Raw genomic sequence first — 18,004 nt, 5'->3', positions numbered from 1 at the left:
ATCTCATGGATTTTCAATCAAATATAAAATTAAAATATAGATGATGAATAAATATTTTAAAATATTAATATTTTTATTTTAAAAATATCATTTTGACTACCAAACATTACTATGTAAAGAGTTCCTCCAATAAAGATGGTAGCAGGTTTTTCTTCTTTTCTGAATTAACCACACCATATCAAGATTTTATGCCATACGCTAGCCACATGAGAATGGTGGTAGGCGATCGAGTCTTATCGTCAGGACAGCGTTATGGATGACAGGCACACACATCAAGAACAAATGTGGGATCTTCTGGGCAGCATAATTAATTTTGACGCAGGAAGTGTTTGACGTACGTGTTTGATTCTGGTTAAAATGCTGCGCAGGGGAAGGGGTGCGAACAGCGGAAGGGGAGGGACGGTCTCTCAGAGTTCGCGGCGACGACTACAGCGACCCACGGGCGAACCCAGAGCACGACCCCAAGCACAGGGTGGGGCGGGGTGGAGGTAGGAAGTCCATTTGAGCAGCCATAAACTCAGAGCCCCTGGTTGCCGCCTGATGCAAGGATGGAGGAAGAGGTCTTCCATGCGGGCGTTCCAGGAGCTGGTGAAACGAAATAAAGAGGAAGTGGACGCTTTAATTTTAATAATATTTGGTCTATGTACGGTAAAATAAGGAATTATAGTCAATTGTATAGCATTTTGTTTGATCACCTTTTGAATTTTTTGATGGTTAAGTTACACTTAATGATATCAATGAAATGTCCGGAGCGGGGTAAACGTGAAAGAAAAATGGGGAGATGTTAGAATAGTGATTTTTTTTTTTTTTTTTTTTTTTTTTTTTGATGAAAAGAGAAGCAGGTGAGCTGCCACCCTCTTTTTATTGAACAGAATAATTACAGAATGTGTATGGAAAGAAAAAGTGCAAGAAGATCCAAGCTACAAAAGATCAAAAAAGAGAGTCCAGCCATCATTTAAAATGCCAGAAGATCAAAAAGGAAAATTAAATACTTGCATTTAAGTTCCTGCTGAAATCTGAAGTGAACAGAGGATAACAGGATGAGCAAACAGCAACACTTGTTAATATTTATACACTTTAATTGCTCAACTTCCTTTGGGCTAAAACAGATAGCCAACGTTCTTTGATTCCATACCTAAATTTAGCCATATCCAGATATTCTGGATATTTATGTTGTTCGGTATTCCATAACATCCACGTCCGTGACTCGTCCACCGTATAAAAGTCCTGATAACAATTCCATCCTCTCCATTTTGATCTTTATTTACATTTCATGGCCAAATAATTATGCAGTAGGGGAGCCCTGTCCCTAGCAGAATGGTAGTTTGCGAGCTGTCCTGTGGAGAATCACCACTATTAACACATGGTGTAAATTTGTTTCAATATATCCAACCTCAAATTTGCATTCCATGTTTTTTTAAGATTCAGTGAAATAATGAGCAGAAATTCTTCTAATTAAACCAGTACGTGGACGTTATACGAAGTTCTTTTTTCGATGCATATGTCTAAAATAAGCAGTCTTACATATCAGAATAATCCATTGTAACTTCAAACATGACATAGATTTTGGCCTATTCAGGCAACATTATCCTGTTGTTGTTGAACCCAGTTGCACCTCAAACCTTCAGTAAACCATCATCAGTCCGACAGACCATACCCTGTATTATATCCAGTATGCTCTGATCGCAGGATTTAACTGAAATTAAGGTTTGTATGCGCTCATACCACTGAAATTAAAGGCGACTTGCCTTTCCCAGCACGGCAGGTTTGAAGCTTGCAATCCCTGTGATTTCTCTACCTGTCACCAAACAGTTGATATCATAGGTGCCTTCATATGAGAAAACGGGCTCTGCATCACAGAATGCCTGAAATGACAAGATTCTGGGAGTCAGATGACGTTCAGACTTCAGATGTCATGCACCTAAGCTGTATCGTTGTTAATGAAACTGTGTCGATGAAAGAACAATTTGTAGACAGCGAATGTTGAACACAAACTTTCACGAATCACTTTCTCCTTGAGGCACTTAAGATTCCATATAAAAGACTACATGGCTTGTTAATTTTGCTCAATTCACCACCAACCTGAAATTAAGACTAAAATGCAGCACAGACACAGACGTATCCGTACATCACGCTAACAGCAAGAGTGGTGCAAAAATAGAGCTCTACGGATGAAATGACATAATCTTATTGCTAATGAATTTGAGAAATCAAATTGCTTGGTACCACATGGAGATCCATGGAACTCTGCAAGCAGATGTTTACCAGACTTCACAGACCTGAATCAAATCCATAATTTGGATTCGAGCCCTGAAATTTTATCTTCCAATAGACATTGAAGGAAGAAAGATCCAGATTGTTGTGGCAACAAAAGGAGTTGCCCACATGTTGTTGGATAGATGGCTAGGAACCAACTAAAATTATAAGAGCAGTCCATGTATAGATTTGAAAAGCCTCCACATGTGAAATTCCTGCCCATGAATTTATTCTCAACTGCTTTGCTGAAGGTGTAATCAACCAAAAGGACAATAAAAAACCATGCATAGCAAGATTCTATGAGTTGATGAGAAAGCCAGGACTTCATAGTTCATACAAATAAAAACTAACTAGAACATGATGCACTCGATCTAAATTAGACTTGTATTCTGCCAATACAACTGGTCCATTTGTCACAAAACTCCATTCCTATCTCTGTCCATATCATCTGATAATGAGTGACACATGGTATGGATTTATAAAGAATCATCCCTTCAAAGGAGAATGATATGTAGCATAATAAATTCACCCTGTATAATTTCTACACTATGTTCCTTTAAGTTGTTTTTGTAAAAGAAAAATGAAAGCATCATATTTTATTGAGCACTGCCCCTAAAGAACTAAACAGAAAACAAAAGAAGGTATCTAAACATAATTCCAGACCATATCTTTAAAATGGAATGCCAATACTCCATAGGAGCAAATGGAGAGCAAAAATCATTAAGATATTTATGTAAATGGGACAAGACTTACTGGTTATGAAATTTTTGCAATCAAAAATTACATCCCTCAAAAGAAATAAAATATATAGATAACTATATCTAATTTAGAATATTTTTGTTTCCCAAAAATTATGTTATCCTAGAACAAGGGAATAACGGGATAAAAAGGCATTATGGATCAGTTTATATAACTTTAAAAAGGTTTCATGATTTCAGAAAGCTGTACATATTCTTTCAAAATTTTCCCTGATTTCTCCTTCAACTCAAGTCATTTCATGCACTAAATTTCCCTGAACAAAAAGTACAAGCTATATCAATTGGTGTGAACCAATAATGACATAAGATTCAGAATCGGAAGGTGGGAAGAAAACTATAGACAAGAATCTGATGTACCTTTGCCACTAGAAAATCAGCCAAGATTCCATTGCCACCAAGTAATTCTCGACCAAGAGATACAGTCTCCCTTGCCTTCAAGGAATTCCATGCCTGAAGAACAAAAGTGCATGATTGCTATGGAAAATTGGTTCTATTAACAAAAATGACAAGCAAAAAGAAGTCCCTAGATCATACACAACCTTTCCCAAGCTAGCATGACCTGGAGTCATCTTTCCCGATTCGTACAATTTGCATAAGCGCCAGCCAACAAGAAGCATCGCTTGAATATTACCCAGCATGCGTACAAGCTTCTCTTGGTTAATCTGAAATGCCGCCAATGGAGCTCCAAATTGCTTCCTCTCTTTCAGGTACCTATGTCATCTGATCTCTTAGAACATGCATACAAGATATGCAGATATGAATTGAATTTGTTATACCTGTGGCACATATCAAATACGCCCATTGATATGCCAATAGGTTGCCATGCAACGATAACACGTGAAACAGAAAGGACCTGCTTCAAGCAAGCAGAAATAAGCACTCCACGTAGTGAAAATTATGTATGGATACTGGAAGCAAAATTGCTATTTCTGGGTCAAAATAGCATATAAAAAGGAGCACAAAGGTGACATACATGGAGAGCAAGAGAAAATTTTATGTAAGGACAAGGTGGGGATAAGCAATTTCAGCACAAACAACATTGATGTTGACCAGCTCAAATCATAAAATACGTCACCTATTAAATTCTTGATTTTCCATGACATATATTCCATAGCTCGTGCCTCTTTTTTCTAGATATGATTCATATGAAGTTCACCTTCCTAGAATGCAAATCTTTAGATCATTTTGATAAAAAGTGAAAACAAGAATGTTGGTATGTCAGAGCAGATTCTGATCAGTCATCATGCAAAACTCATTCATATTTCATTTAGTGTTGATCGCAGAATCCGATTTGTCTTAAAGCATGCCCTATGACTACCAAATCTCACTCCATGAGATGGGAAAAGAGCCGGCAAAGAACTCAACTCCACCCAGATTTGTTACAAAAGGCAAATCTGCTGCTTCAATCGACTCAGGGATCAAAGCTTATTGCCTATCACCTAAAAGCTCTGAATAAGGCCTCAGTTATATGTATAAAAAATAATGAGTAATGCAGGAGAAGCAAATAGGTTTTTTTTTAATGAGTATATGAAGAACAAGAATTTCTTTTCAGTTCAGATATAAATTAAATCATAATACCTAACCATTCCTCATCTCCTAACTAGTCAGGGATGGCTACATGAATCCTTTTCCTCCATTCCACTCGATTTAGGTCCATATTTTCTGAGGGGTGTTAAGATATTCAGTCTTTCTTCATACCATTTATTGATCAACCAAAACAAGCCAAAAGATAAATCATGTGCCAGAATACCTTGGCTGTATCCTGGAAAGAATTAACACCTGGCAACCTGTCTTCATCAGGAACAAAAACTTTCTTAAAGAGAATGTCACCATTCTGAACAATCCTCAGACCAATTTTATTTTCAATTTTTGTGGCCCTCAATCCAGGAGCATCTTTCTTCACAATGAACCTGGAAGCAATAAAAAAAAGCTGTAAACATTTCACTAAAACAAATCTGGCATCTTAAAGTGTTTCAGTTCCTCAATACCAGGATAATGAGTTTGCACTCCAAAATTTTTTGCATAAACACTAATTCAAAAGCTCCTTTTTTTCACTGCAAATGCACTCATATGCACTTAAAAATATAGAGAAAGTATGGTACAAAATTTACCCATTTATCTGGTTTGTGCTTATGTTTCTAGCGAAAACAAGGAAAACATCAGCGAAAGTACTGTTTGCTATCCAACGCTTTGGGCCATCTATTATCCAACCTCCTGCAACCTGTTCCACCACAATAATTGACATACCATAAATACTAAGCAATTGAAACTGAACACGTAAGGAATGAACGCAATTTGCAAGTATTGAGTAAATGATCGAATGTGGTATAAGATGGTATAACTAGTCAATATAATACTTAAGTATCGAACCTTTGTTGCAATGGTTTTCAGAGAGCTTGCATCACTTCCATAGTCTGGCTCAGTCAAAGCCTGTGATATATAACTTGATTAATGAAAAACCATAATGATTCTCACTGAACATATCAAATATGCATTTTACACTTACCCAGCAAGCAACAGTATGCAACTGAGCTAATGATGGTAAGTATTTCTGCTTTTGTGCCTCTGACCCACACAGTGCTATTCTTGACAGGAAGGAACAAGATATCAAAGGCAAAACTTAGTTTTCAAAAATCTGTTCCTCAGCATTCTCATGAAATTAACAAATGGCCATAAAATCTGGACATATCAACTGGGATTTTTACCAATTGTAAGCATGGCCAAGGAAGAATGCGCCAAAATAAAGGTTGAACAGCTTGCATCTACTCTGGCAATTTCTGCCATTGCAAGAGCACTTCCAGTAATAGAGAGCCCCGGGCATCCATAGCCCTGTTGAGAACAATGTCTAAAATGCCTCTTTGCACAGTTTTAAACCTTGGTCTAGGATGAACATGGAACAGTACCTTTATAGTTCCTCCAGCAACACTCAAGGTAGCAAGCTTAGGAATTACATGAAAAGGAAACTCTGCCTTCTCCCAGTACTGAAGTAACAATGTTTGCACCAATCACAAATATGGAAGCACCAACTCCAGATACAGGTGTATTACATTGAAGAGCTTAGATATTGAGATAAACAAATAAGCAAGAAATACTAATATAGCAAACAACAAAAGCAAACTAGCACTCACAGTTTGATCTAGTCTGCATTACCTGAAACTGAAGCTTGCAGAAAGGTGTCAAAGTGGCAACTATGGTTACTTTAATATGCATAATACATCAAGAGCTCCATTCAAAAAACTAATTTAAGCAAAGTTCTAATGAAGTGAAAAGGCAGGCAAATTTTAGGTGTAGGAAGAAGCATGCCTAGACTACATAACTTATGTTTGTGTTTATTGTGCATAGCTGAAAAAAAAAAGAGAGAGAAGTATTACATAAGCTTCACATATAAACTATAAAACCCTCATGATATAACTTAACAGAGTGAAACACCCTTCTCCTTTACAAGATAAAACTAAACTGAGCAAAATAATATATGTCGAAAGAATTAAACTCCCAACCAGCTGCACCCAATTCAAGAATTCTCAACTAAACTTGGCAGCATCTTTTCTCAACTAAACTTGGCAGCATCTTTTCATCGCAGTCATCAGTGTCATTCTTGGTCTCCTACTGATCTTTTAAGCTCTTCTAGAAGATATCATTATAATTTTCTAACTCGTGGACTAAATGAATGTTTATAAGAAAATTATGTTCACAACCTGTTGACTGCCTTAGTTGGATGAGGAAGGAAAAAAAGCAATCAATATCAGCAAAATATGATTGTTGATGCATCACTACATATCCACAAGCTGAATTCAGTGATCTTGCAAAACAGTATATCGCAATCTTTTTCCTGTTTGATGTTTGAAGCAGCAAGGTTATTGAAATGACAGTCAAAAGTTGACGTGCTAACAGCTTCAGGTAGTTTAGAGTGCTGGATTTTTTTTTTTTTAATCCTTTTTTTGCAGATTTTCCATGGGAATGGCTATGATACTTGGGATAATGGAAATTCCTTCAATTAGGTGGCTTCAGTTATTTATGGAATGAAATAACCTGATAGAATCACTTTTTAACTGTTCTTAAAAGTTCATAGGCCAAACAAAGAAGTTTCAAAAACATTGAACCATGCTATAATTATATTTCAAATAATGCACATGATTTGAGCATATTATTTTACAGAAACAAAAATAGTAATAATAATAATAATACTGCCATGAGGTACTACATAAGGATTCAGAAAAGCAGGTTTGTATGGATGACATTCAAATCCATGTGCATATGCACGTATGTAGATAGTGTGAAAACAATAGCCTTGATGAAGGAAGAAAACATTAGAAATTGAAATATCTCCAGCATATAAGTTAAGATAAATGGTGTCCTAGGAAAAAAGCATTTGGTATTGAGAAAAATGCGTGAAAAGAAGAGAACTACTTGTGCCATTATGGGAGCTACTTCTTTTTCCATGACCTCTCGGACTTTTCTTCGCAAAGCCTTTTCTTTAGGACTCAACAAATCATCAAATTGGTAATAATCTGATCCTGCAATAACAGAATGAAAACTCAATATGTTAGCATGAAGTTAAATAAGAAAGTGGCGCACTAAATGTTGATGAAAATATATTTACAATTGAGAAGTTTATAAGTGATAAATAAGGTACAGAATAGTGGCTGTCCCATGTGATCTAGTATAGTGTAAAGTCATCCAAAACATCTTGCATGGCATCAAAAGTCACATAGGTCTATAAATTATTGTAAAATCATTGAGATCAATGTATTTTAGTATAGTACTTATTTTATTTTGTTGACCTTCGATTCTTATATCATTCCCCAATATAAGGCAAACAGGAAAATATTACAAAGGAAAACAGGAAAATGCATAATAAGAATCCTAACTTAGCAGTCCTTATCTCATATATATGAGTTCAGTTTATGGGTTGTTAAATGAGTATTGAATTTGACGACCTCATGCTATTACCTCTTGACATCAACCATCTATGAACTAATGCCTGATTTTAGGCCGGCAACTCTGGGAAAGAATGATCTCCATCATGAAACCTAGCAGACTATTTATGCGAGGGAAAATTCTATATGCTGATTATTGAAATTAGTCTCTCATAAGGAGGATAATGTCTGCTATCACATTCTACTGCAAAAATTGGAGGTTGGTATTACTATATCAGCATGGTTAGTATGTCGCCATATGTAATCCAAGGGGTAAAATATTGCAAGATTTTGATTTTTCCCAACTCCCATATTATGTAAGTCTCACTTGGATTACAGCTGTAACAGAACGAGAGACAGCAGCAATGTGGGTTGTGATTTGGTCGAACCACATCAACTTTCATGAAAAATAAGTCACTGATTGAAGGTAGACAATTATGATTCATGGTCACAGGTTTTGTCCAAAAGGAGACATAGGCCAATATATATATATATATATATATATATATATATTCTGAACTGAATATGAGACCAAAACAGATACTGCTTTTTGGTGCCTATCTGAACTTATTGGATGAAAGTCCATTTAAGCAGGGTGATGGGCAATTTTTTTAATAAATTTAATCTGTTTCAGATCCAATCACAACAAACAGTTGGTCCAATTTAATAGGAGTTTATTCCAACCAAAATCGGATGTTTAGGACAGGTCATAGTATGGTATTTAATTTGGGATCTCCAACAGTATGCATACATAGGATAACTAGTTCTTTTCTGAAGGTGATCTCAAGTAATTTGGGAATCTTGGTGGTGCAGGTTATGCAGCCTCTTTCAATTCCCCCTCCATCCCTCTCAAATGAGTTGAAGGCTCAAATTGCATTTTACATACAGATAAGAGTTTGTACAAATATATAACAGAATACAGAGAGCCCCTTTTTAATGGATCAGCTAAATAATGCAATGGACCCCAACATGCAATTGTCAATAATCCGTTGATGCATTATTAAATCTCATGGAATCTTCATCAATAGTCTGAAACATTGCAAGAAGCAGCAGAGAATATTATAGGTACACACACACACACACAAAAAAAAAAAAAAAAAGAAAGAAAAGGCCCCTACGCCTACCATTTCATTGGGTAAAGATATTCACAAAAAAGATTCAACTTTTGACCTTCGCCATGAAATGCCTTTTGAATTTCATGTGAGCATCTTAAGATATAGGACTTAACTTGCATGTAGGATTCACAAAGAAATATTGAATAGCAGAATGAGAGTCATGCCAAAGCCCATGCATCAATTATTTTGTGTTGATGATGTAGCAGATCTTAATTTTCAGTAATTAGTGTAAGCTATTGATAATTACAAATCTGACCTGACGGAGGAAAAATTGATGCAGGTGTTGCCTGAGGAAATGCAGCAGATATGTCTAGTGCTGGCAATCCAATACGTGAACTTGTAACTTCCTTGGAACAATTACCTGATGTTTGAGTTGAAAAAACTCTTTATGTGACCGATCATACATGGATCAGTAGCTTGATCATTCAAATATTTATATCATGCAAAAATATCATAATTCTACTGCCAAACTGAGCATCATGGATTTGACCTTTCCACAAAAAGAAACATAGTGATAGCAAATAAAGCAATCACATAGCAGCTAGCTATGATGTTCTAAAATCTAACACAATGTAGCATGCATGATGTATAACATTTTCTATCAAATGATTGAAGAGGTCATGTTCATGACCACGCACAGGAATCACTTGATGTTTGCACACACGATAACTATTGCGATCCGGTCAGCCAGGTTCATAAGGAAGGACTGGCTCTCGGGATGCGTCCATAGCCCGTGTTGGACATAAGGCGGCCCCACCTGCCTGTGGCCCTCCCAATCAGGGGACCGAGCCTGTTGCGGGGAGACCTGCATGGGTTATCAGTGTTGCGGTCCAGTCAACCAGGCTCATAAGAAAGGACTGGCTCCCGAGACGCGCCTATAGCCCATATCGGATGTAAGACGGCTCCACCCGCCTATGAGGTATTGTCCTTTTTGGGCATCCCCGTAAGGTCCCCACACGGCTTTGTCCCCATAGGCCGCTTTGTGGGCCAAAAGGCGCCTCACAAGGGGCGGGAGGGTTTCACAAGCCTTATAAGGCGAGGTGGCCTGATTGAACAGCTGATGTGGGACTAAATAGTCCGCTCCCTCTCCGCAACAATTTTTGGTGGCCCATGCAGGTCTCTCCCCAACAGATTCGGTCTTCTGACTTGAGGGGCCACTGTTGCAGAGGGGGAGCGGACTATTTAGTCCCACATCGACTGTTCAGTCAGGCCATCTCGCCTTATAAGGCTTGTGAAACCCTCCAGCCTCTTGTGAGGTGCTTTTGGCTCCCAAAACGGCCCACGAGGATAAAATCGTGCAAGGACCCTATGGGGACGCCCAAAACGGACAATATCTCACAGACGGATGGGGCCGTCTTATGCTGGATACGGGCTATGAGCGCATCTCAAGAGCCGGCCCTTTCTTATAAGCCTGGCTGACCGGACCGCAACACTAATGGCACATACAGGTCTCTCCCCAACAGGCTCGATCCCCTGACTGGGGGGGACCACTATTGTGGAGGGAGAGCGGACTATTTAGTCCCACATCGGCTGTTCAGTCAGGCCACCTCGTCTTATAAATCTTGTGAAACCCTCCAGCCCCTTGTGAGGTGCCTTTTGGCCCGCAAAGCAGCCCACAGGGACAAAGCCGTGCGGGATCCTACGAGAACGTCCAAAGCTAGCAATACCTCACAGACAAGTGGGGCCACTTTACACTCAACACAGGCTACGAGCGCATCTCGGGAGCCGGTCCTTCCTTATGAGTCTGGCTGACCAGACCGCAACACTAGTAGCCCATACAGGTCTTCCCCCAATAGGCTCAATCTCCTGACTGGGAGAGCCACTGTTGTGAAGATGGAGCGGACTATTTAGTCCCACATCAGCTGTTCAATCAGGCCACCTCGCCTTATAAGGCTTGTGAAACCCTCAAGTCCCTTGTGAGGCGCCTTTTGGTCTGCAAAACGACCCACGGAGAAAGCCGTACAGAGACCCTACGGGGACGCCTAAAGTGGATAATACCTCACAGACGGGTGGGGCCGCCTTACGCCCGACACAGGCTATGAGCGCATCCTGAGAGCCGGTCATTCCTTATGAGCTTGGCTGACCAAACTGCAACAGTGGTGGTCCATACAGGTCTCCCCCTAACAGGCTCGGTCTCTTGATTGGGGTATCCACTGTTGCGAAGGGGGAGCAAACTATTTAGTCTCACATCGACTGTTCAGTCAGGCCACCTCGCCTTATAAGACTTATGAAACCCTCCAGCCCCTTGTGAGGCACCTTTTGGCCCGCAAAGTGGCACACGGGGATAAAACCGTGCGAGGACCCTACGGAGACACCCAAAGCAGACAATACCTCATAGGCGGGTGGGGCCATCTTGTGTCCGACATGGGCTATAGGCGCATACCGGGAGACAGTCCTTCCTTACGAGCTTGGCTGACCGGACTGTAACAATAACCATGGGCATCAAGCAGCTTCTCACATTTGTCTTGTTAGAATTTGACGCCTCGAGATTCAGCCCACATTGAGCCCACAGCGTGATTCGCGATGAAAAATGGAGTCCAATGAGATCAAGATCATCCGAAACGGAGCTCGGATGGAGGAGATACGAGCTTTTGAAGTCGGCATGAGATCCGAGGCGGCGGAGGACCGCCGGCGGCCGGCGGCGGGCGGCAGCGGCGCGGCCGCAGGCGGGCCTGCGGCGGCGACGCGCGGGATGCGTGACCCAGGCCCGCAACCCAGGCGGGCACAGGCCGGCCCAGGCCCAAGCGCCCTGCCTGGGCCCTGTGCCCCAGTCCACCGTGGACCGGGCGATCCACGGCTGGACCTGTGGACCGCATGGGCATTTTCCACGCGTTTCTTACGGTCCACGGCACTATTCCATAGACCGGAGCACGATCGGAGGGCCCAGAGATGTCCCGATCTTGATCCGACGGTCCAGAGGTTATTTGGCTTTGTTTAAGACTCATAATCCATCTCTAATCAGGGTTTAAGCCCTTTAAATAGGACTGATTGGTAACAGAGAGAGGACGGTGCTCTGATTTTTAGCTGAGGAAGCCGCAAACACCATACGGAGGAACTCGAGAGAAGAGCGAGAGAAATGAGGCTGCTGTGAGAGAAGGAGCAGGGCTCCTGGACAGCGGACGCCAGGCGCTTCAGGGGTTCAGGAGATCTTCCAAGAGAGAGAGAGCTTTTGTGAGGAAAACTTCTAGTGAGAGAGAATTGGGTGTACAAGGGTTGAGGGTGAGGTCTCCTTTTGTAAATTTTTTTTTTCATAGTGAAGTTTGCATACCCCATGGAGGCAAGTCCTTTTGTGGCTGATCCATGTATTTTGATTGTTTTGTTTTGTTTCTTTTTTCTTCCTGCTGCATCGCGTGGTACTGAAAAGGTCTTGGAAGGTGGTGTCCAGGCCAGACATCCATCCAACAAGTGGTATCAGAGTAAGACAGTACAAGGGCGCAGATTGCAGCGGTGGTGAGCAAAACTGAAGATGGAGAAGACAAGAACAATCAAGATGGAGATCAACAAGTTTGATGGTAAGAGAAATTTCTCTTTGTGGCAGGCAAAGATGAAGGACGTACTCATCCAACAGAGATTGATCGATGCTCTCTTGTGCGATGAGAAGCCGACCATCATAGAGGTGCAGGATTGAAAACGGCTACAGATGCAGGCGGTGAGTATCATCCGCATGTACCTGACGGATGAGGTGGTGATCCATGTGCTGAGCGAGACTTTTTCGATGGTGCTGTGGTCGAAGCTCGAGGAGTTGTGTATGGCGAAGTCTCTCACCAACACTCTTTTCTTCTGAAGACAGTTCTACCAACTGCGGATAACTGAGGGACAGAGCGTGCAGGAGCATCTAATCCACTTCCAGAAGATCCTCACCAACCTACTCAGCGTTGGCAAGAATGTTGAGGAGAAGACCAGGGCACTGGTTTTACTGGCGTCGCTTCTCCCTTCGTACGAACTGCTCTTCTAGTAGGGAAGAGCACCATCAAGATAGACGAGGTCACCGCAGTGATACTCTAAAATGAGGTTCTCAGAAGGGAGAACCCAGCTTCGAGCTCAGGTGGCGGTAGCTCAGCTTTGGTGGCTTCTAGAGGAACAGGAGGCGGTAGACGGAGCGACAGAAGATCGCAAAAAGGGCGGTCCAAGTCCAGGAGAGACTTGAGCAAAATCAGGTGTTACCGGTGTGAGGAGTTGAGGCATCTAGCCAGAGATTGTCCTTTACTCAAAAATCGGACGGTGGCTGCTGTAGCGACGGCCGACAGCGATTCAGATGGAGATGTCCTGGAGATATCTGATGAGGTATCTACTTTTTTTCAATAGTGGATATTAGATTCTGCATGCTCCTATCATGTATGTTGCAGAGAGGAGCAGTTTGACTCCATGGAGAACAGTGAGGACACTGTATATCTGTCGGATGGAACGAGCTGTGCGATCAGAGGCATTGGGACGGTCAGCTGGAGGATATATGACGGTGCAGTGAGGAGATTGGGGGAGGTCCGATACATACCCGATTTCAGACGGAATCTTATTTCACATAGCAGACTAGATTCGAGAGGCTACAGGACGGTAGCTGGTGGAGGAATCCTGAGGGTGCTACGCGGCGATAGGATTGTGCTGGAGGAGAAGAAGGGGAGCAGAGGACATTATTACCTGATGGGGAGTCCAGTGCGAGGTGGAGCTTCGGGAGTCAGACGGAGTCCAGAGCGAGTTAGAGCTCCAAGAAGCGGATCGGGCACGAGACAAGAGACTCGGGAGGATGAGATGCGATGTCACAAGGTGAGATTCCTATTGCCGCAGGACGATGCCTCGAGCAGGTCTCAGGTCAGGAGGAGCACAGCATACAACAGAGATGGGATCGAGCAGCCTGGCTCGACTCTCATGTTTGCCCATCCATGATCAGCAGGCGATTGTCCCAGGGCATGGGGGCGAGGAGATCCAGAAGCTCTCGGAGTTTGGAGGAGGCTGAATATCGAGTCGAGATGAAGATTGTTAGGATTTGATGCCTCGAGATTCAGCCCATATTGAGCTTACAGCGTGATTCGTGGTGAAAAATGGAGTCCAACGAGATCAAGATCACCCGAAACGGAGCTCGGATGGAGGAGATACGAGCTTTTGAAGTCAGCACGAGACCCGAGACAGCGGAGGACCATCGGTGGCCGGCGGTGGCTCGCGGGACGCGTGACCTAGGCCCGCGGCCCAGGCGGGCGGGTGGCCCAGCCGGGCGCGCGGCCCAGCCAGGCGTGCGGCCCAGGCCCAAGCGCCCTACCTGGGCCTTGGGCCCCGATCCACCGTGGACCGGGCGGTCCACAACTGGACCTGTGGACCGCGTGGGCGTTACTCGCGGTCCATGACACTATTCCATGAATCGGAGCAGGATCGGAGGGCCCAGAGACGTCTCGATCTTGATCCGACGGTCCAGGAGTTATTTGGCTTTATTTGGGACTCCTAATCCATCTCTAATCAGGATTTAAGCCCTTTAAATAGGGCTGATCGGTAACAGAGAGAGGACGGTGCTCTGATTTTTAGCTGAGGAAGCCGCAAACACCGTACGGAGAAACCCGAAAGAAGAGCGAGAGGCGTGAGGCTGCTGTGAGAGAAGGAGCAGGGCTCCTGGACAGCAGACGCTAGCCACTTCAGAGGTTCAGGGGGTCTTCCAAGATAAAGAGAGCTTTTGTGAGGGGAACTTCTAGTGAGAGAGAATTGGGTGTACAAAGGTTGAGGGTGAGGTCTCCTCTTGTAAAATTTCTTTTTCATAGTGAAGTTTGCATGCCCCGTGGAGGCGAGCCCTTTTGTGGCTGATCCATGTATTGTGATTGTTTTGTTTTATTTCTTCTTTCTTCCTGCTGCATCGCGTGGTACTGAAAAGGTCTTGGAAGATGGTGTCTAGACCAGACATCCACCCAACATGTCTGTATCTCGAGAATAAATTTATAAAAAGTTGTCCCTATGATAGGAGATGGGAGCTAATTCAGGCTAACAAGAAGTGAGGAGAGGTACTACATTGATGAACAGGAAACAACAAAAAAAAACATCTGAAAGACCCGGAGGTGCAAACAAGGTCATCAGCATCCTGTAATTTCCTGTGTCTAGACATTGTAACCTTCCCAGACAAATGAGAAGCAGAAGAACGGTCTTCACAGACCAGCACTCTTAACCCTGTTCAGATATTAGCAAGAACCAGAGGATCCGTCTTCCTTCTGATGCTATAGAGATCTGAAAACTTTGGCCACGTAGTGCACACCTTGAACTGCAAGGGATGGGTTCAGGAGGATTGGCACATCAAAGAATAAAGCCTTTGCCATAGACTCTGATGCAGTTTCTGTCTTTTGCTGTTACAGAGATGTTTCCAACACTGAAAGGAAGCCAAATTATTTTGGACGGTGGAGACCATAGAACCTTTCCTATTTAAGAACAGGCGTGCGTTCCTCTCGCACCATATTTCCCAACATATAGCAGCGAGAAGCATATCTCCAGCTCTCTTGTGTAATTTTTGATAACTCTTCGATCTCCAGTTCGTCCACAGGTCATGAAGGTTTACCAGTCTTCCTCTGAGTCCCAGTTGCAGCATATCCCCAACATATAGCAGTGAGAGGGGAGCTAACTAAGGTTAAATTGAATTTAGATAAACAATGAGAGGGAAATTTCCCTAAATTTGAAAATATGCAGATATATGTTTGAGGTAGAGATGTTTCTGTTATTTTCTCCTTTTTGTCCCCTCTCTAACAAGTACAACTGCCAACTCTATAGCATTCCTTTGAATGTCAAATGGTAGACATGACTCAATCACCTATTTCACTTTTATCAAAAGAAATCAAGCAGTTCTCAGAAACCAAAGATACCTAGTGCCAATGCAATCCCTTTCATAATCAGTTTGAACCTTTCATTAATAAACCTCAGATAAGAAACTTGCAGTCCTGCTTCAGACTTTCACCACAGGACTTCCCCTTTAACTTGCTCCAGCAACCGTAACACCACATCCCACTATGTGTTCCAACAAGAATTCTCCTTTCCTTATCAATCATCTTTACCCATGTTTTGGTGAAATCCATCTTAGCACTTGATAAACCAGAACATAAGTATACAAATGGTTCCTCAAATCATTTAGAACTTTTTGAACCAAGGAGAGGATGGAGACCATCCATCCTCCCTCTCATGATCCCAACCAAAAGTAGGGTTAGCTTTGCTTTGACCTGAAGAGCAACGACAAGTTGCCGCTGTTTATTATTATTATTATTATTATTATTATTGCAATGATGTTTCCCACAGGAAGAAACTTTGTCTTCGATAAAAATCGATTCTTTTGCACGTTTTTTTCCCCCCAAAAACCCATTAAGCCCGTCTCCTTAGACAAAGACTTCCCCGAATTACTTATTTAACGTACTATTACAGTTCTAAAGTACAAAACTCTCATAGACCCAACTGTAACTGCCACTTCCCTATTAAATGATCTGTACCTGCCGACTAAATTATTTACAGTATCGGATCAAAATCACAAGCAAAATCGAAAATGAAGGCTAAAGCATCATGGAATGAACTGAGGAATGCTTCGTATGAAAGTAAAGTACTCCTGACCTTGGTTTGGAGTCGAGGTGGCCGAGATCTAGTTTACGTGTCAACGGCCTCGGGCACGGCTTTACTTAGACCTGGTCGATTTTTTTTTTTTTTTAAAGCTTCAACTTTATCCAAAGATTGTCAAATCAATTAGTACATGGCACTTTCCACTTTGTAATAATAAATATCAGATGCACAGCTTCTGATTTCTTTTTTAAATTATATTTAAAACATAATATAATAATAAAATAAATTATAATAAATAAAAATTTAAATAAATAAATTTTTATTACATAATAAGTAATTAATTTTACTAATAATCAAATAAAAATTCTTATCATTAAAATCAGTATTTATCTGATAAAAAAAAAAATTTACATCAATTAAATCTTGACGAAGAAACTCCCGCCATTAAACATGGATGCTATTATTATCAACCCCACGCAACACACACGCGCATGCGCGCACGTATATATATATATATATATATTTTATTATTTATAAATATATTATAGTTACATAATAAATTCTAATTAATAAAAAATTTTAATAATTAAAATTCTATGTAATTAATTTTAATGACGATTGAGTAGAAACTACCATCATTTATACCAATTTGATTAATATCACCGGAGAACAGAGAACTTTGAACAATTCTTCCTACAGAAATTCCCATTATTAATGCTGATACCAATAATACTGGAGCTCTTTTCCAGAATAATATAAAAAAAAAACTTAAATACCAAAATATATCAAAACGAAACTTATTTACCAAACTAATGCAGAAGAGAAAAACGCCATTCAAAATGACATTTTTTCCCCTTCCACGTCACCCCCCATTTCCACGGTGGCATCGTCCCAAAAAAAAAAAAAAAAAAAGAAGAAACGCCATTTGGAATGGCGTCTTTAAAAATGCCATTTTGAATGGCGTTTTTAAAAACGCCATTCAAAATGGCGTTTTCAAATTTTTCACAAAAAAAAGGGAAAAAATTGTGAAAAAATGAGAAAATTGATTTTTTAAAATTTGAAATTAATTAATAAATTAAAATTGTAATTTTGATTGAAATTTAAAATATAAAGATTTGAATTTGTAATTCATTAAAAAAATTAATTTAGAATGTTTATTTAAAATATTTTTTAAAAGATGTCAAAAAAAATCTTAAGAAATAAAAAAAAAATTATCATAGAAAATAAAAAAAGAGAAAAAAATATGAAAGAAATAAAAATTTGAAATTTAATTTAAAAACATCATTCGAAATACTTGTCCTAAAAATTTTTAAAAAAATTATAAATTTTTAAATTTTTAAAAAATAAAAAAAAAGAATTATAATGTAAAAATTAAAAAAATAAAATTTTAAAGATTAATTGAAATTAAAATATTATTTCAAATTACTTTCTCAAATAAAAAATAATTAATTTAAAA

At 40.5% G+C, this 18,004-nt stretch overlaps 1 protein-coding gene across 2 annotated transcripts; it reads right to left on the bottom strand.

Annotated features, from left to right (window-relative positions):
* Window positions 1–1,468: 1,468 nt before the first annotated feature.
* On the bottom strand, window positions 1,469–16,622 carry LOC105057357 (acyl-coenzyme A oxidase 4, peroxisomal). Of its 2 annotated transcripts, none has more exons than XM_073248929.1 (12): window positions 16,603–16,622; window positions 7,422–7,528; window positions 5,918–5,995; window positions 5,720–5,843; window positions 5,521–5,594; window positions 5,385–5,444; window positions 5,126–5,235; window positions 4,765–4,924; window positions 3,791–3,867; window positions 3,554–3,725; window positions 3,372–3,464; window positions 1,469–1,865 (listed from the first exon to the last, which is right to left on the bottom strand). In XM_073248929.1, the coding sequence occupies exons 2-12, from the start codon at window positions 7,452–7,454 to the stop codon at window positions 1,734–1,736; spliced, it is 1,113 nt and encodes a 370-aa protein (XP_073105030.1). In that variant the 5' UTR covers window positions 7,455–7,528; window positions 16,603–16,622; the 3' UTR covers window positions 1,469–1,733. The 2 variants fall into 2 exon arrangements, with proteins under 2 accessions (XP_073105030.1, XP_073105029.1); XM_073248928.1 differs by lacking the exon at window positions 16,603–16,622 and adding an exon at window positions 9,302–9,400.
* Window positions 16,623–18,004: the final 1,382 nt, after the last annotated feature.

Source organism: Elaeis guineensis, chromosome 14 (genome assembly GCF_000442705.2).
Source record: "Elaeis guineensis isolate ETL-2024a chromosome 14, EG11, whole genome shotgun sequence".
NCBI lineage: Eukaryota > Viridiplantae > Streptophyta > Magnoliopsida > Arecales > Arecaceae > Elaeis > Elaeis guineensis.
The sequence above is the reverse complement of the archived record's forward strand: the minus strand, read 5'-3'. Positions and strand labels throughout refer to the sequence as shown.